Raw genomic sequence first — 20,880 nt, 5'->3', positions numbered from 1 at the left:
GCAGTTGTCCACCGTACTTCATCTCTGAAAATTGAAGCCTATTTCAGAAGCAGAGTACAATGTGCAACCAATAACATATTTCACATATAGCAACACTGATCAAGGAGGAACATATGGATGCATGCTTGTATTGCCTTCCAACTAGAAATTGTAAATAGAACACTTTCAGTTTGTCTTTTGTGTTACTGAGTAGGAATCCATGATTAGGAATCCAGGGAGAGGTGGCTAACTGGATACACAATGGCTTGATGGTTGAAAGCAGAGAATGATGGTGGAAGGTTGTTTCTCGGACTGGAGGCCCGTGACTAGTGGTGTGCCTCAGGGGTTGGTGCTGGGCCTACTGTTGTTTGTCATTTATATCATAAATTTGGATGAGAATGTACAAGGCCTGGTTAGCAAGTTTTTAGATGACACTGCTGTAGGTGGTATCATTGACAGTGAAGGTTGTCAAAAATTACAGGGGAATCTTGATCAGCTGGGTAAGAGGGTGAGGAGTGGCAATTGGAGTTCAATTCAGATAAGTGTGTGGTGTTGCATTTAGAAAGTCAAGGTAGGACTTTCACAGTAAACAGTAGGGCCCTGGGGAGTGTTGTAGAACAGAGAGACCTTGGAGTTCAGGTACATGGTTCCCTGAAAGTGGAGTCACAGGTAGACGGGGTGTGAAGAAGGCTTTTGGCATGCTGACTTTCATTAGTCAGGGCAATGAGTATAGAAGTTGGGAGGTTATGTTGCACTTGTACAAGACACTGGTTAGGCTGCACTTGGAGTATTGTGTTCAGTTTTGGATATCCTGCTATAAGAAAGATCCTATTAAACTGGAAAAAGAGTTCAGTAAAGATTTACATGGATATTGCCAGGACTTGAGGGAGTGAGTTATAGCGAGAGGTTGGACAAGCTAGGACTTTTTTCTTTGGAGTGTAGGAGAATGAGAGGTGATCTTATGGAGGTGTATAAAATCATGACGGACATAGATAGGCTGAATGCACTCAGGGTTGGGGAATCAAGAACTAGAAGGCATAGATTTAAGGTGAGAGGGGAAAGATTTAATAGGACCCTGAGGAGCAACCTTTTTACACAAGGAGTAAATAAGCTCCCAGAGGAAGCGGTTGAGGCAGGTACAGTAACAACTTCTAAAAGTCAATTGGACAGGTACATGGATAGGAAACGTTTAGAAGGATATGGGCCAAATGCGGCAAATGTGACTAGCTTGGATGGATATCTTAGTCAGCATGGAGCAATTGGGCTCAAGGGCCTACTTCTGTGCTGTATCACTTTAGACTGGTTTCCTAATGACATCAACATTGTTCTGTAGCACTCTAATATGATTAATTTAACACAGGACAATGTTTACTGTTGCAATCATTGTTGCCTATTTGCTATTCCAGTGAGTAAATTGTATTTATAACTCTATAAAACAGTATTTTCAAGAAATTGATGGGTTCATGCACATTTTATTGAATAGTAAAAAAGTGTTTCTGAGTTTCCAGAGGACATGCTTACAATGTCAGTGTTTCAAATAACAAGTTAAATGTGAAGCCTTGGATCCAGATGAGAAAATTACAAGAGGAATTACAAGATCAGATCCATGAAAATCTTCAAAAAGTTTTCACGCTTTGACAAAGCAAGAGATAACAAAGAGTGGAAGAAAATGGATAATATGCTTAACTTTAACTTTTAGTGAGGCACCACACTGTGCCTTAATTAATTTAACAGTTTTGATACCCATGCTATCATGCATTGGCAGCCAAACATGTTGCTTTGGACTAGTCAACGTTTCACTGAATATGTTCATTCGTGCTATCAGCCACTCCTTTACACACGGAGAACTTAAAAAATACAAATAGTTTCAACTGTCAAAGTAACTTCAATGTTTGTACACCAATTGCAATAACTCAAAAGCTTTACCAATTCTGCAGAGAGAAAGCAAGTAAGAATACAACACAGCCAGATTTTTTTTTAAACACAGCACAATATAGCTCCACATATTGTTAAGAAACTTAACCACATGCATAAATGCATTCTATAGATGCTGTACAAATCCTAATTCTGGCACTATAGTGGTGCACGTTAATTACTTTACAAAAAATACCGTGCCATTTGTAATTGTTCATTACAAGCAAGTGACAAGCAAAACCTAGTTAGTTTATGTCAGAACTTAGCAACAAAACAATAAATACCAGTAATTTAGATTCCAGTTACAAGCAACATGATCGGATATTAGATTATCATCAAACAGACCTGATAGCATCCAAATACACAGAAGTCGGGCAGGGAATTTTATACAAAACAGAATCATTTGGTATTTGGCATTTGAAATATTTTGCAACTTCAAATTTGTTTTTCTAAGACTTATATAATTCCAGAATTTTAATACTAGTAGCAAAACTTTTATTTTAAATTAAGTTATATTAATCATATAACTATATTTATGCATGAAACATTTTACTCTTAACAGTTTTGAAATGCTTGGTGCTACTTCTCAAATGCACCACTGGATGTATCAATGTGAAACAATTTACCAAGTTTACAAGAGATCTTTGTAAATGTCTACCCTTGCTTTCATTAGAGAAAATAAGTAAACAACTGAACAGCCTCAGAGCACGCTTTAATACTTAACCTGCATTGAGTCTCACCTTGTCTATAAGCACTGATGGCAGTCCCTCTAAACAAGATGGCTAAGGTTTCCAGCTTTCTAACACTATAATTTTCTGAGTGGAAATTATGGGGTTTGTGTTTTCTTTTTATAAATTTATTCAAACTCTTTGCTTCTGAATGAGCAGTGTGCTGTCGTGGATATCAGAGGCTGGAACACCAAACAGTTGACACAGTACAACTGCAGAGATATTGAAGTCTTAAAAGCAGGTCACTGTATGTTGCTGTTGTCATCTGTCCCATTTGACTCGGACATATTCATTTTCCCAGTTGAATGAACAATGCCGGAATTGGATACTGTATCTCTTCGAGGCGGCATCCTCTCGTTGATACGGTCCAGGCCTTTTGCTTCTTCAAAACTACTAATTTTATGCTGAGGTGTAAATCCTCGAATGGCTAGAATTGTGTTATTGGTTTGAGTAAGTTAAAAAGCAGATAAAAAGAAAATAAAAGACAATTAATTTCCTTCTATTATTACAATCAAATATAAATGTAATTACGAAAGCCCTGCCTGATCAATATTTAGACTCACTTTGCCTAAAACAGTTTTGTGATTGAATATCTGCAAAGGTTCTCCTGATTTCTATGGAAATGTGGTTTCTCTGGGGTTTTGGCAGATCTTCTGCTGATGTAACAGTGGATGCTCAGCCTAGCCCTATGGGGATTAACCAATAAAATTGAAAGGAATTTACCCTTCAATTGCATTTTCATTCTATTTTGTTTTTAAATTCAGTATCAATCACTTTATTTTAGTGATTTACTATATCTTTTGCTTCATTTACACTGATTTTTCTTTATACCAAATGCTGGAGACACACCAATCCAGCATATTTAGTGTGCATGGATTTAACAAGAGGTATAGAAGTGTTACAGCATGTCACTGTTATCCATATAGAAGCTATAACATAAAGAGCTGCCATAAATGACAAATATATAGTATAGGAGAGCAGTCACTGTTGCATATTTCTGGAACTTAAAGTTTTAGTTAGCAATTGAATGGAAATTCCTACATATGAAACATGACAGAACACTTTGCCTGTCCCAAGAACTTTCTGTCTATGAAGGAGGTTTTTTTTTAAACATAAAAATGCCATTTAGATCAATCTAAAGAAGAAAATCTCCATAGGGACAGTCAAAGGTTAATGTCATAAGACATGGAAAAAATTACAAGACCTTCAAAAGGAAATTGAAATAAAAAGCAAACAAACTCTTGCAACCTGCAAGGGTTTGAGGAGCACTGCTGTTCCTCTGTACAACAAACATCACCAGTCACTAGACAACCACTTAGCCAACAGTTGTTTTTGCTCTTGTGTACTGCAAACATATATTCAGGGCAGAATGCTTGGCTACCTGTACAAATTGATCAGCTGTACTTCGCAGCGCTGTACTGTTAAATTTAGAAGTCAACAAGAACAAACTGTGCAACTGGAGCTAAATAATAAAAAGGATCAAGACACATAAATGATGGAGTTTGTTAAAGCCGCGCTAAGTCACGGTTATGGCAGGTAGTTCACTTTCTACTTTCATAGGCGTAAATATGGCAAAGTGAAAAAAAATCCACTGGCCTTTTTCAACGGGAGATGAATTAAACTAAAAATGTATTGCCAAGTTGAAAGTTCAACAAGTCAGTTCTTTCACGTTTGTCAACCTGTTTCTACTGCATTAACAAACCTATTTACGCCCATGGCTGTTACCACAGAACCTGAAGAATGTTTGTGAAATAAAATAACACCACTAAAATCTATCACAACAAATACAGGAATGCCCCATATTACCTTCATGAGTTTCAACACCCTCAATGGCCTCAATAGCCTCAACAGTAGCTGAAGAGAAGAGAAGGGTTGCATGCAAAATGAATGAGAGAATTGAGTGGGTTTTCAGTGTAGTAAACATCAACATGTTGAAGACAGGAGGCCCCACTGAGCAAAATGTGGGAATGGCAGTTGCATATACACTACGTTCAAAATAAAGCATTAATATTGTTTCAACAAAAATGTAGCCACATTCTTGTGCTCATAAAGGGATATGGACAAAATCAATGAGCAGATGTGATATGAATATTTAATTTACTATCACAGAATGGATAACCTTAGAATTACATGGCATAATGATACAAGAATATTAAATGACCTTGAGGCAGTTCATAGGACAGAAGGATTGGCAGACTATGGGTATAAAGTGTAAAGATCATTTGCATATATTGAATATATACTGTAAAACCAGATATTATTGAGATACAATAGTGCAATTTATGGAGTTTAAACAGGTGTAAATATTGTAATTATATTGTGCTGAAAATACATAAACACATATTTTTGAGGAAATACAGTAATGTGTAGTATTGCAACTCATAATCTTCTTGTTGAGAGTAATATTAAAAATTGATATTTGAAATTCTTAGCTAAATTGAAAATAGAAAATACTGGAAATACTCTCTCTAGAGAAAGAACCATGGTTATCAGTAACATTAATTCTCTCCATAGACTCTGCCTTTGAATATTTCCAGCATTTTCTGTTTTTATTTCAGATTTCCAGCATCTGTAGTGTTTTGATTTAGTATCAAATCATCACATTCTGTAGATTTACTATTAACATTATACTAAGTTTGTACAATGGGTATAATCATGCATTTCCTCAAGCATAAGCTCTGATGCAGAACTTCAGTTTCAGTCATAGACTCATACAGCACAGAAACAGGCCCTGCAGCACACCAAGTCTGTGCCAACCATCAAGCACCTATTCATTCTAATCCCATTTTATTCTCTGCACATGCCCACCAACACCCGCATATGCTACCACTCACTTACACAGTAGGGGCAATTTACAATGGCTAATAAACCTACCAACCCACGTCTTTGAGATGTGGGAGGAAACTGGAGCACCTGGGGAATCACAGGTAGCACCGAGAGAACATGGAAACTCAACACAGACAACACTAGATTGAACCCAGGTGCTGGAACTGTGAGGTAGCAGCCCTGCCAGCTGCCCTAATGTGCCAGCCCACTGTATCGTGTTATATGAAAACTGAAACTGTACTACATTTTAAATCAACAAATGCATTACATCGTTATAAATAATAGTTCTAATCTGTTGCACTATATTAAAAACATGTTTAGAAGTGGAACACTAAGCATCTTCATTGCTTTATCTTGACACAAAACTGAGAGATGAGCTGTGCTTAGGACAGATTCCAGTTCTTAGCTGAAAAGTCTGTGGCAGATTTCCCTTTTCATGTTTAGTTATTTCTATCACTATTATATTATCACCTTTTATAAATCTATTTTTATAATCAATTGTTTGACTGCATGGATCTGAGGTAAAAATTTGTTTAATAGAAATCTTGATCTCGAATTAAATGATCACCATCATTGAAAAAAATATCCAGTCATATTTATTCCAGACATGGGAATCCAGATGAAAACAACACTATAGTCGGTTGACAGAGTAAATAATTTGTATAATTCTTAATGTATTTTGAGCAGTATTTTTGAAAGTTTCCATGTTATCATAAAATAGAGCGGATGCTCCATTCCTTGCTGGCAGATGTACTGTTTTATCTCATTTGCAATTAAAACTTCATCATACTAGCTGTTCACAATGGACATAAGATTTTCAGAACAATAAAATATTTTAACATTTTGCATTTATACTTCTAATAATCCAATTCATGTGATGTGTTCAAAAATGTTGAAGATTTTAATAAATTCTCTCAGTATTTGAACTTGATTTATATGGTTAGCAAAAGTGCAGTAATATTAAATAGTTCACAAAATAAGTGCGAGTAAAACTTTTCGCTTCACTTCTTCATACAGATTTTGAATTTAATTATAAGAATTTTATAAACAGAATAATTCTTCATTAAAATAGATTTTTTTCCAGTGCTATGTAAAAACCAAAATCAATGTTTATAATACCATGGTAAAAATCTATTTTATTCATCTTGTTCACCAACTTTATTGCTCTTCATCTCCATATGCAACTAATTATTTAGTAATTCTGCACCAGCAGTTATTTGAGCCATCAATATTTCTGCCTAGAAACATTTACTACACAAATATGATATCACTACAAAATTATTTAAAGATCAATACTGCACAACTGTTGTTAGAAATTGTGAATCTGGCAAGAAATGAGTATTGCCTACTCAATATCCTCATGTAAGAATGATATCTTCTCTGGTAAGAGCACCTCACAATCAATTGAGGAGAAAAGTCTGAACCTTCCCTTCATTTTAGAACTGCATCTTTTCACTGGGCATTATTACCAAATATATTCCTGCTTCAGCATATTCTATTGAAAGCTACAAAGCTAAGATATCATAACCATTGTAAAATGTCAGAGCATTCCATTCCTGATTTTTGGTATTTTGTAGCATTGAACCCTCTTGTGGTGTAGATACCAAATCCAGGCTAGCACTGTTAAACTGCAAAAGTGCACCTCATTTCTGCTGCTACATTGAAAAAAATACTTTTTGATCTTAATATTGAATCTTCTTAACACTTGCAGACTGATTCTGTTTGTTACTGTAAATCCTAAGTCTTTTTTGCGTATTATCTGTTTAAATAGTGCATACTCTTCATTGGATGTGAAAGCCATACTTTTATTATTGTTAAATGTACTCTACTCTCCTTCCTAAAACAAGGATTATGCCCTCTCATCTGGCACAACAACTGAATCCTCTCTTCAGGTATATAAACTCAAAGTGTTTAATTACATCTTACATGATTGAGTTGTGGCTATGTGCAGTAAAGTATCAATTTTTGATCATCCCAGACTCTTTGCATGACCATGTTTTTTAAGTGAGGGAAACACTTGCAGTTTATTTCTGCAATACATCAACTATCAGATTCAAACTATTTCAAATTAAAATAAATAATTTTGTGGCAGTAAATCTTGGCACAATTATCAATGTATGAGATATATTCTTATTCAAAGCTGCACATTTAAATGACATGCAATCATCTGGTCTAATAAGTCTATTTCGGTTCAAAATAATAAGTTACCAAATAGTTTACTGCTGCAAATTTCATTGTCATCAGTAGTGTTGCAGTGACCTTCGCATTATAATTGAATACTCTAACAAGCTGAACTTAACAGGGAAAAGCAAATCAAAAGATAGGCATTGCACATTGCAAATTAATATAATAGCATCACATTAAAAGCATATTTGCACAGAGTCAATGAATAATTTTATAAATAGCTATAAACTTAATTAACTCGATTTGCATGAGACTATCATTTATTAAGGTATAGTAAACCTACAGATATGTGAAGAACGTAACAATTAGTATTATTCATTTTAACTTGTATATTTTTGATCCTTGCTACAAGATGTTCTGATTTTACAGTACAAGAGGACCTACTCTCAACATTGTTTTTTCTGAGTGTGCAAAATTATAATGTAAAAGAATGATGTATTGATAATTAAGCGGGCAGTGTGTTTTTTTTTAATTTTATTAGCTTTTCCAGCATTATATTTCCTTGATCAGCAGCGAGGCAGGGCAAGACTGTCATTTTCTACAGATTTTGTCATTGACTTTCCAATTTCATCCAAGAAGTCTGAGAACAGTCTGCGGTGCCATTTCAGTTAAGGAACCTTTTACTGTTGCCATCTGGTGTTCAGAAGCGATGCAACCCTTTGTGTTATGAATATTAATTACAATGGGATAAACTAAAATTCTAATAATACAGAAGATTCTGAATTGTTATCTGGACAGACAAGGCACTGTAACAAACTATAGCAGAAAAGAGAGAATACCTGATTGTTCTAAAGGGAGAGGTAACACAGAAAAGAGAGAAACAGTTCAGAGAAATAGAAAGGGAGAGAGTATTAGTTATGACAAAAACGACTTAGCAGCAAGGGGAAGAAAGCTTAACATCAATAAAAATAATGATGACATGCATAATCTAATTTGAAAAGATATGTGCAATGAAGCATTATAATTAATAAACATGTTTTAAATAATTTCAGCCTGACAATTATTAGCTGGATTAAAAATACTTCTGTTTATCAGGCCTATCACTTGCTTATACTGTAGCAAAACACAGAAAACTAGTATTTCACAAAGATCATAAAGCAAATAAAAAATTCTTTCTATGACAATATATTCCAAGATATTTTTAGGGTTTTTTAGTCTAACTTCTGATCTTTCGGAGTGATTGGTATAAAGTGACTTGGCACAAAGAGAATGTAATCGAGAGTATTCTGAAGCAAATATCTCTTGAATTTGGTCATACACTACTGATGTCATTAACCTACTAGTTTTGCATTAACGTAGAGCATTGTTCCAATGAAAACTGATATAAAAACAATTTTACAATTAATTTATATGTGGTATTTTGGTGAACTGGCTGTGGATCACACTGAAGCCAGGAGATTGAGATGGTGTAACTTCAAAGGTCTATTGGGTTCTCTGGCATTTTAAAAAAAACTGATAATTTAAATGTTTTTAATGATATAAAAGAATCTAAGGTCTCTGCTTGTGGTCTCAGAACTTTAATTTTAAACTCTGTGTCTGCCTATATATCTTCTGATGGTGTGCAGATGAGAATGGAACTTATGAAAAAATTTCATCTTGCAGCTCCTCAAAAGGCACCATAGTCTTTAAATTGTCTCCATTTTGCTATAAAAGCCAATTTTCCAAGCTTCAATATATAAATTACATCTAGATACATGTGGAATTTTACAGCTACAGGCATTGAAAGTTTTGACCAAATGCCAATGATTTAAAAAAATTTGTAGTGTGGGTTTATTGTATCCTGGAACCTAATAGATTAAGTTGTGTCCTGAAATTAATAGAGAAGTAAATTCATCCTTAATGTAGCACTAAGGTATTAATATTTATTTGAGCTTGAGCAAAACTTAATAGCATGGTTTTAATATTGATAAATGCTTGAAGGATTTAAATATTTTAATAGAATGAAACTAAATTATGAATTAATACATTTTTATGCTCCAAACAAAAGTGATAATGAATAATTTGGTTGTGGCATTAAACTTTACAAATATTTTCATGTATTAGATCAGTACTACGTTAGCCATCGTGATGGTCAGCTTTCTGCACATACGGACAATTGTTCCTAGATAACTGAAGGAAGAAAAACAATTCATAAATTTCAATTAATTGAGAATTGCATCTATTCTTTTCAAATAAAGTAAAATTGGATTCTGTAGCTTTGAATAAATTATGAATAAATTCTAGTAATTGCATTGATATTTAATCTTAGAATGCCAGTTATTCAATTAAGTGAGACACCAGAATTATGTGAGCTTTGGGTATCAAAGGTAATATTTTAGACCTTGCATTTTTAATTCTTTCACTGCCTAGAAGCTTTACAAACTTTGAGGTTCAACAAAAATAAGGTAATGTTGTTATCTCTAAAACATTATTTCCTTTATCAAATGCCATGACAAAAAATAATATATAGTGTAAGTTTATTACATCCTGGAACCTAATAGATTAAAACATATTCTTTATCGATGGTTTACACTTTCTTTGCTGGAAACTGCACACTGACTTTAGTAAAGACCTATTAACAGTTATAGTTATTCATCATACTACTTTCACAAACAGTTCTATAAAAATAGACTGCCGAGTAACAGAAATCATTGCGTTAGTTCAGTTTAGGAAATAAATCATTGAGTGTTCCATTTGACCAAGCACAATAATGGTTAATTAGATTTGATACTACAAAACATATTGAATCTTTGGGTCATTGATATATTACAATATTTAATTTTCAATAAGGAACATAATTAATGTTGGATAGATTTTTTAAATTCTATTTTCAATTTCTCATTACTAGGGGTAACCAAAGTTGTCAGCACACAGGTTCTGCATTCTGAAAAATCCTACTGGGAAAGATTTAAATTTAGAGCTGGATTTTTAATTCTGAATACCAATTCAAATCCACAAATTCTAATATTTTGCACAAGAAATATATAAAAAGGACTACAAGGCTCAATTTAGTTCATTTTTTTGTATGGTACTGTCTGTAGCATTACAAATTTAATACATAGAATTCTGAAAGATTAAATCCATACATTCCAAACAGTGCAGCATCTCTCAATCTATATACCATAACTGGGCCAAAATGTCATCTTGAATTGCACAAATGATATCAGATGTCAACTTTTTTCATGATTGTATTCCAGTAATGTCAGTAGACAACAGGGATGAGATGAATAATATCACTGGCATTGGAAGAATATAGGCTTCTGGTGATAAATGTCATGATCTCGTACTTCGATCAAAAATGAAAATGATCTCCTATATTTTAAGGTTTAAGCAAAAAGCTGTATTTAGATAAATCTGATAAAATATAAACTGCAATTATAATTGATAAATTATTGTAATCATAGATATAAAAACTGCCTTGTGCACAATTTATGCACAACATCCAAAGAAATCTTTAGAATAATGAACGTATCAGTTTAATTTCACTCACAAAATATCAACATCATCAACAAAAAACATTACGGCACAAAACACATACGTAGATGCTATTCTGATAAAAGGCACTTTAAATTTAATACAATCAACCAAAGATAAACATGGATCTGCTGGGACATGACAACACATTTAAATGCTTGAAAGAAAGTACAAGGTATATAAAAAAGTATAATTTACAAGGACAGATTGACCAGTGTGGACTTTTGTGTGTATAATGTGGCCACTTTAGAAAGAGTAAGGGTCAGGGAGTGAAAATCCGTTATAAGCAAGTGGGTATGAGGCCAATGAGTGAAATAATGGGATTTATATGTGAGTGAATCAACATGTGGTTCTTATGTACAGGTTTGAGGTTGGGTGGGAGTAAGAAGAAACAGAAGAAAAGACTGGCAACAACCGAAGCAGCTGAATGGAGAGGGTGTGGGGCAGTACCTTAATTTTGTGGGCAAACACAAGCTCCTCACACTTGTTATTGAAGATGTGTTCAGTCAGAAAACAGGAGCAGTGCTGAAGGAGACACTTGGCACTGGGGAAATTGAGTCGTATGTATTTTTTGCTCTCCATGATAATTCTGGAATAGTGGATGTGGTTCTTGATGTTATCAAGCATATCTGATTATGGATAAATTCTGCACCAAATGCCTGTACCAACAGCAAGTAAAGACTGTGACTATGCCAGGGCAATTGTTTTTACTGAAAACATTAAATCCAGAGATAATCAAATGAATAGGAAAATTACTTCAAATATCACAACATTTATTACTAAGCAAGAAATAAATATATGCTCCATTTTCATTTCAACCCATACAAACAACCAACAAGCATAACTTTATAAGAGAAAATTCTTTGATTTGTGTTATAGACTAGGTTACTATTGGTGAATGTCCCTTTAAGATAGAGTAGTGTGTGTGTGTGTGTGTGTGTGTGTGTGTGTGTGTGTGTGTGTGTGTGTGTGTGTGTGTGTGTGTGTGTGTGTGTGTGTGTGGCATGATGACGTCAACAGAAGATAAGGACGTAATAACGTTGGTGGAGCAGACAGTTGGAGTCAGTCAGGGGAGAAGAGAGAGAGAGAGAGAGGGAGAGCAGCCTGCTAGTCTCTATCGATGGATGAAAAACAATAACTGTGTCTGTCACTACAATCCACGTATGGATTTTTGGAATAATCCAGTGGAGTCCACTTTGTCGTTAACCTGTAGAAGGAAACAGGTATTTGTGTGGACAGCCACGTCTCGGATGCCTTTCGGGGTGGCAGATACTTTGGAACAAAGCAGTGGAGTCCACTTTGTCGTTAACCTGTAGAAGGAAACAGGTATTCCTGTGGATGGCCACGTCTCGAGTGCCTTTCGAGGTGGCAGATACTTCGGAACAAAGCAGTGGAGTCCACTTTGTTGTTAACCTGTAGTGGGAAACAGGTATTTGTGTGGACGGCCACGATTCGAGTGCTTTTCGGGGTGGCAGATACTTTGGAACTAAGCAGTGGAGTAGTCACTGCTGAGTAGACACTGAGGTGTCGTATGGGTTCCCTTGTGGAACATTTGGATTTTGTAATGTCTCTATTTTCTCTCTACGTTTTGTCTTCAGTTTACGGTGGTTGTTGAAGAAGCCTTTGCTCACGTTTCACCTTACGGCTTGCTGAACTGAACTTTGAGAACTATTCCTGGACTTGGAGTTTGGGAATTTGCGACACACACACTTCGAGTTTAGTTTTTGGGGTTAATGTTTAAGATCTAATATTTTTACTTCTAACATTCTAACATTTTTACTTTTATTTTTCTTATTATCATAAGTTGTTATTAATAAAATAGTTTTTAACACTTATACATGACTCGGTGTGTTTCTTTTGTTGCTGGTTCGTAACATTTGATATCCTCAAAAATCTCTCTTTCAAATTCTAGATTGTATCAGCGGTGGTGAATCAGGCTGTTTACGACTGGTCAACTGAACCTACTGTTCTCAACCCCATCCTCCATTCTTGAAATCTGAATGAATAAACTTGGCTGATACATGACTCATTAAGCCATCTGAGAGGTATGAAGATCATCTGACACTTAATTGATGCCAAGCCTTGCAACCAAATTGTGCACGCGTCAGTTTCTGCTGGTACGTCTAATAAAACCAACTGGAAAACTGCATTAGTATCATTTCTACTTCTCACTGTTAAAAGGGTTGGGGAGGGGTGAACATTCCTGTATCTAACAGCAAAAACATTTATCTAGGTGATCCCAAGTTATGAAGCAGTAAGTTAGTGTTATGAACTTGCTCATCATTTTTGGTGTGGTGACCACAGAATGCACAGAGACTCACCAGCATTCTGTAATCAGTATTGAATCTAAGGTTGCCAAGTCATAATTAAAGGCATAATTAAAACCATTTAAATTAATGAAGAGGTAAGTTATATTTTAGAGAAGAAGTGTATCCAAACTGATTAAACCACAAAATTCTGAATGTGAATTCCACTCTTCAACTTTTGTCAAGCTGAGTTCACTGCATTGGGTAAGCACTGACATTCTTAAATGGCTGACTAGAATGGTTAATTCATACTGATGCAATACTTCATCTCATTGAGCGGGTAAGGATAGGCAATTTGATCAGAACATTATTACTATGGATTTAGTTACCTTCCACTGGCTGAGTGAATGAAGTGGTGTTGAAAACAATGGCCTAGTGTGCCTTCTAAATTAATTAGGAGATGTAGCAGATAATAAAAGATTGTTTATGGTACCACATGTACATAAACATAAGCTCACAAACAGCTAAATCTCACATTCAAAACTGAAAACATATTACAATAAGATATCCACATTCATAAATGCTGAGATACCCTACACAGATGGTTCCCAATATATTTACTTTCCTGTTAACCCAATTACCAAAAAGAAGATATCACCAATCATGTAATCCTCTAAAATCCTGTGACATTGATGAGAAACCAATTAAAGGTCACTGACATAAAACGTTAACTCTGTTCCTATCTTCACAGCTGCTGTCTGACCTCTTGAGTATTTCTAGCAAGCTGGTCTATATTTCAGCATATGTAGCACTTTCTAGTTCCTTAAGATCCATTTTCAGTCCAAATCAAACAAGCAGCCAATAACCAAAACGTCAGTAAGAGAAAATTCTTTGCTTTAACATTCATGGATTTCTAAAGCTGTCTTTCAAATTTCAAAAGTATCAGCATTGATGTATAAGGCTCAAAGCACTTGTGGGTCTATTGAACTTACTGATCCCCTTCCCACCCTCCATTCCTGAAATCTGAACTGATGAATTTGACCTGTACGCAACAAGCTGAACCACCTGAGAGAGTATTTGATAGGCACAAAGACTACTGTCAATGGCAAATCCTGCAAGCAAGTTCTGATCACCTAGGTTTTTACCACTTTAAGGAAATTGACCTAATCTAACTGGACCAATACCACTGCCCAGAATCTCTGTCCATGTTCTCCCACACCCATCCTTGCCTGTTCTGGATTAGGAGGAGCTACCCTCCTGGCCTAGTGAATCCCAGACTTCAGAGGTATGACCAAAGGAGAGGCAAATCCTTTCATGGCACACTAATACAGCTCTGCCCGTAAATCATCCTGAAAGCTTTGGCTTCCAGCAATGTGTGGGGCCGGGCTTTGCCAGCTGTCAAATCTATTAGAATCATTTAATAATTTCTAAAAAAATCTCTTGAAATTGAAGTAAATGAAATAAAACAAGTTAAAAATTCTCTAAAAATAAATAATATAATGTCCCAAAGCACCTAAAAAATTACAAAAAAAAATCAGTAAATTAAACATGATTAAAGGAATGATCCTTCTTCCCTGCACTCCTGCCATTCCCACTGAAATCAATAGAATGTGGACCGACATTGGGTGTTGTCAGTAAACTCAGAACTTACATGCTTGAAGACATATTGGGAGAAGCCTTGGACTTGCTTCCAGTTAAACAGGAAATGCTAGCAGTTCACAACTAGAAAATTTACCAGCAAGACCCAGGTCACTGCCTTCCATGTGCTTTCATTGCACCTTGGAAATTAATTGCTATGACATAGTTTAGGGAAAAGACACTTCCTAAAAAAAAATTCTATATAGCTCAAAAACATTATGAAGCAGATGGGGATGAGACCATTTTAGTACATAGTATTAATTTAATATGATACATTCTATGCTATTCCATAAGATACTAGAAGTCTAAAGCACCTCCCTTGCACGGGGTACTTAATTTTATTATTTAAACAAGATGAATAGATTTCAAAATTTGTGGCAAATCAATTCTCCTTTAAAATAATTGGGAAGAAATGAATTCCAGATCTGAGCTGCAGTGTGTGAAACAATTTCTTCCTGGCATCCTTCCCAAGTCACAATACATTGACATTAATGCACAGCAGAGATCAATGGAAAATAACAAATATTTACTCTGCAGTCTGAAATTGTTCATCCTGCTGCTTTGAGGAAAGAGAAGAGCATCTAGTGGCAGTACCATGCACAGCAGGTCAGCAACTATGTCACAGTAAAAACTGTGAAACAGAATTCATCCTGCAGTGTAGTTATGTAAATTTTTATAACATAACTCTCAGGCAGATATTTAATATTTAAATTGTTCATAAAGCAATCAGATGGAAGAATATGACCTTCACAGATTTTATACTTCCCAGATCCAACTTTAGGTTACTGTGAATTTCAATCCTTGGAAATATATATAGATCTTAATACACAGTAAACAGGATGGAAGCCACAAAGGAAAGGATTGTGCAATCTCTGTTCTTCCCTTTTATATCAAAACTGATGATTAAGCAATAACATTTATTAGATCATGAGATTTTAAATTTATTTGGGTGAAGTTTAAACAAATACTCCTTCTACAATGTCAGCTTGTCTAGTCATGAAAATGACTATCTTAAGTAACAGTGAAGTTACTTTAGGAAGAAGAACTATTCATGGTTCTTGAGCAAGCTATATAACTAAAATATAATTACCCTCTTTTATGTCAGGTATAGACTTCTATGCATAATAAATTACAGTGTTTAGCACTTCAAATGTAGAGTTCAGAAAAGAAAGTCATTATTTTAAATTGTTTGACAAATCTTCGAATCCCCAGCAGAATTTTCTTTTAAATGCTCATCCTTTCCGTCTTTTAGAATCTATTGTCAGACCTACATGCAGTTCAAGAACCCAAAATGATGATTAATAATAATTTTACAAATTTATTTTTGAAGTAAAACGTTAGATACATTGTGCAAAACTGTCAGATTTGGTAGTGAGAACTATTAGAGGGAGACGATTTTAGAAAATTATCTGTTGTTGGTCAGTTGCATCAGTATGAATTATTTTATGGAAATTAGATATACTTGTGAATAGTTATTAAGCACTGAAGTAAGATCTTGCCATGGTCATTCAGGAAAGAGTCTTACTACCGGGATTACTGCTAAGTTGAAGTACTATTGACGTCAACAATAGAACGCCAGCACAGATGTTATGGTACTGGGCCACAAAGAGACTGCAGATGCTGGAAATCTGGAGCAGCACACAAAAAACGCTGGCAGCATCTAAAGAAGGAAATGAATAGTCGATGTTTCTGGCTGAGACTCTTCAGCCTTGATGAAGGGTCTTGGCCCAAAACATCGACTGTTCATTCCCCTCCATGGATGCTGCCTGACCTGCTGAATTCCTCCAGTGTTTTTTGTATGGTACTGGGCCAGTAGTTCAGAGGTATGAACTAATAATCCAGAGATGTGGGTTCACATCTTGCTGCAGAGGACTAGAAATAGTGTTTTAATGTGAAGAAATCACCTTATCTGGTCTAGCTTCCATGCAACTCCAGACCCACATCAAGTTGACTGACTCTTAAGTGACCTCTAAGATGATCTAACAAAAGACAGAGTTCAAATGAAATTAGGGATGGACAATACATGTTGACTTTACCAGTGCTGCTCATAAGTCAAATAATATAGAAACAGGTCTGTTGGCCCACCATGTCCCTGCCAACCATCAATCTTGAATGACAAAAAAATCTGTTCCCTTCTCTCTTTTTTGGGGAAAGGTACTCAGCCTTGGCTACCTTGCCTTCATCTCTCAGCTGCAATACATTGCTATCAGGACATTTCTCAAGAGCAGTTTCTTCGGTTTAAGCAGTAGTTTCAACAATGACCCTCCCTCTAAAGGTCAGAATTGGGAATGTTCATTAATAACTCCACACTATTTATTTCAATTTTCTCAGATGGAGGACCAGGACAACACTAAGAGGTGGATTGATAGGTGGCAATATTTGTGTCACATGAGGGCCAGGCAAGGATCCTCTCAAATATGAAAGGATCCAACCACTTTCCTTGATACTCTATATCATTACTATCGCCAGCTATTCCAACATCAGTATCCCAGGTGTCACCATTGACCAAAAAGTTAACTGGAGCATCCACATAAATACTATATATACAGGAGTAAATCAAAGGATAAGTATTCTGAACTGATCTGCTCAACTCCTGACTCACGAAAATCTTTCCACCATCTACAAGGCAAAAGTCAGGAGAGTGATGGGGTGCTCTCAATTTGCCTACATAAATATATTTCCAACCACATGCAAATGTTCAAAGTGCTTGATGGTCGGCATAGACTTGCTGGGCCAAAGGGCATGTTTCCATGCAGTATGAATTTAAGACAACTTCAGACAAGGCGGCCCACTAGAATGGCACCCTATCACCCTTAGGAAGCATTTATCCCTCCACCCCACTGCACTGTGACTGCAGTGTGTACATCTACAAGACACACTAGAGAAAATCATGAAGGTTTCTCACAGTATTTCCTATACCACAACCAGAAGGACAAGGACAGAATCATATTGGAACATCAGTATCTCCTGAGTTGAAAATATACCCCTTTCCTCCTTCACCACTGAGTAAAAATCTCAACAACACTGTACCAGTAACTTCAACACGTGGACAGTAACAGTTCGAGAAAGTGGCTAACCACCACATTCCCAAGGGCAATTAAGACAAGCAATAAATTGTGGCCTTTTCAGTGACACACAAACTCCATGAATCAGTTGTCAAAGGTATACAGCTAATTCACTGAGGATCAAAACTGAACTTAGCATATTTCTCAATTGCATTTGGTTCAGAGCCTCACAAAACAACACATTAGTCACCTAGTCATCAGGAAAGATTGAGTGGGTTTTTTGATACTCAGTAACCTTAACCATGAAGAAGTATATGCAATGAGATAGGCTTGTATTTGAATGAGCAGTGATGCACAGTAAAAAAAATACTGAAATAAAATTGAAATAGTCCAAGTTGGACTCTTATCCTAAATTATAAGTGCAGTGGTGCTTTAGTAAACATTTTCAACTTAATTTGATGTTTTACCATTCTTAAGGAAAAATAACACTTCAAAAATTACAAACAAATAAACTATCCTTAAATGAAACAAAGAAACCTTGGTTTGATAGGTGTATTTTTTTTTTACTGATTATTTTATTGTTACCACAGTGATCTAATGTCCTTGGATCAATTCTGGAACATTGTGGTAAGATGAAACAGAATTAGTGATTTTCCTGTTGCAATAGCTATAAAATGGCGGAATATATTAACCAGATGGCTGACAAGTTTTGTTTCAGGCTCTGGTTACACAGGTAGGCCTGTCTGACAGGATTTACTGGAAATGTGATAGTTTCCAGTAAATCACATATCAGTGATCTTGCCTTGTATGGAGTTGTTATTCACGTAGGGGAGATAAGGGAGACTCTGAACAGTATAATAGTCTTTTCAAGGGATTTTTTGGAGCCTCTCCGTGGGTTGGATCGTGACCGATGGCTGGCGACCTTGATACCCACTCACGTCTTGTCGAAGTGTTGGGGCTCCCCGGCAGCTAAAGACTGAGTGATTCAGAATATACAAGCAGCACTGCTAATTGTTAATTGTTGACGTATTACTATGAGTTGCACGTAACCTTGAGTTTGATCTATTTGTGGGGAATCAAATGAAGAAGTCTGAGTTTTGTTCTTTTAGTTGAGTTAAATTAGATTTGTAGCTGTAGTTACAAAAGTTAAATTAGATCTGTAGCTAAGAGTTAAACAAAATTACTTGAGTTACTAATTTCTTTGTTCTTTTAGTTAAGAGTTAAATAAAGTTACTTAATCAAACTGTTCGTGTAGTCGAGTATTTCATTGCTGATTCAGTCGCTCGAGAGGAATCAAAAAAAACCTGAGCTTGGTTTTGAGACAAACATGAGAACAAAGAATGATCTGGTACTGCTGTTTGATCATAGCACCTCATCTTAACACTTATAACTTGGAAATGTTACATTTGGACAATAGTTAAAGAAATGCACCTTTGATATTATAATGTAATATAATATTTCAACAATAACAATTGCACAATTGATATTTTTGTTACACATTTAACCTAGCATAAACATCCTGAGAGATTTAAAACAAAATGTTATCAAAGTTTGACACAATGGACATATTAGGACTTGGTCAAACATGTAGCATTTGAAAAGAGGAAAGAGAGACAGCAAGGCACAGAAATATGGCATGATCTGCCTGGGTGGCATGCAAACAGAAGTTTTTCACTGTATCTCAGTACACCTGCCAATAATAAACCAATACCAATTATAAGGGAAATTCCAGTGCTTAAGTCCTTGGCTGTGTGGTCATGGATCTAAGTACTAGATCTGAGTTCCCTCCACCATGACCTCCCAAACACCTGACTGCCACACCCCACACCATAACCTTTAACTCACAACACACATCTGAGTTCCTTTGTTAGCTCTGTAATGTTCTACTGCACTTAATGCTTTGGGCTTCTTCCTATGGAACAGCCACTCACAGGAAGTAGTGTCCCCTACCCTTAGCTCTAAGGATCAGTAAATACAGCTTCCCAGGCATGAAGCAATTTCTGAAGCGACAAGATTTTCAGTGCCTATGTTACCACTTTCACCTCATTTCCAGTCACAGATGCAACAATCCCCCACAGTAAATTTTCCTGTAAATTTATTATTAAATAATGTGTAGGGTTCTTCTATCGAAGATAGGTGGAAAATATATTTGAGTATTCTTATGGTTACAAATGAATTTGTTTAGAATGAAACATTCTGTTACTCTTAACCTTTCACCACTTGATTTGTTGCAGAGACTTGTAAATGATAAATATTCATTTCTGTAGAGTCTATACAGATCTATTTAGGCAGAAGAATTGTTATCAGGTGTGGTTTGTAAGTTCCAGTGATGAAATAATTCAACAGAATAGTAATGCAATTCAAGCAGCATCTGTGGAGGCAAAGGGTCTCGACCTCAAACGTCAACTCTTCCTTTACCTCCACAGATGCTGCTAGATCTGCTGAGTTTCTCCAGCAGCTCTTTTTTTTTGCTCCAGATTTCTGCATCTGAAGTCTCTTGTGTCTCCAGTAATGTGGTTCATGTTGTGACTCAAACTACAATTTCGTAAACCTCAGCAGAGTGGAGGCAAATCTGTATAAATAATTTTTTACCACCAGTAGCACAAATGGTATAAGTTTGTGGTCTTAATATTGTATCAACTTATTAATTCATTTTATTTCCTCCCTTGTGTGATTCCACAGACCATGCATTTACCCTGACTGAGCCAGGAACTGTGGTCTAGTTCCTAGACGTCAACACCATCACCCAACTGGATGACCTGGAGAAGAGGATAGGTACTTTCCCTGTACTCATTCCACCCCAGCAGCATTTCTGGATAAAGAAACTCACTGTAGAAGGAACTGCTGGCACAAAACTGAGTCCAACCATTTGTGGTGCAACATAATGAAAATTCAGTGTGCTATATT

At 35.8% G+C, this 20,880-nt stretch overlaps 1 protein-coding gene across 1 annotated transcript in view; it reads right to left on the bottom strand.

Annotated features, from left to right (window-relative positions):
- Positions 1–1,435: 1,435 nt before the first annotated feature.
- The window catches only part of ppp3ca (protein phosphatase 3, catalytic subunit, alpha isozyme), a 314,158-nt gene continuing 294,713 nt past the window's right edge, over positions 1,436–20,880 (bottom strand). Inside the window, 2 exon segments of the mRNA XM_052015048.1 lie at positions 1,436–3,048; positions 4,428–4,475. Coding sequence (XP_051871008.1) covers positions 2,864–3,048; positions 4,428–4,475 — 233 coding nt within the window. The 3' untranslated portion in view covers positions 1,436–2,863.

The sequence above is a fragment of the Pristis pectinata genome, chromosome 4 (assembly GCF_009764475.1).
Source record: "Pristis pectinata isolate sPriPec2 chromosome 4, sPriPec2.1.pri, whole genome shotgun sequence".
In the NCBI taxonomy this organism is placed as follows: Eukaryota; Metazoa; Chordata; class Chondrichthyes; order Rhinopristiformes; family Pristidae; genus Pristis; species Pristis pectinata.
The sequence above is the reverse complement of the archived record's forward strand: the minus strand, read 5'-3'. Positions and strand labels throughout refer to the sequence as shown.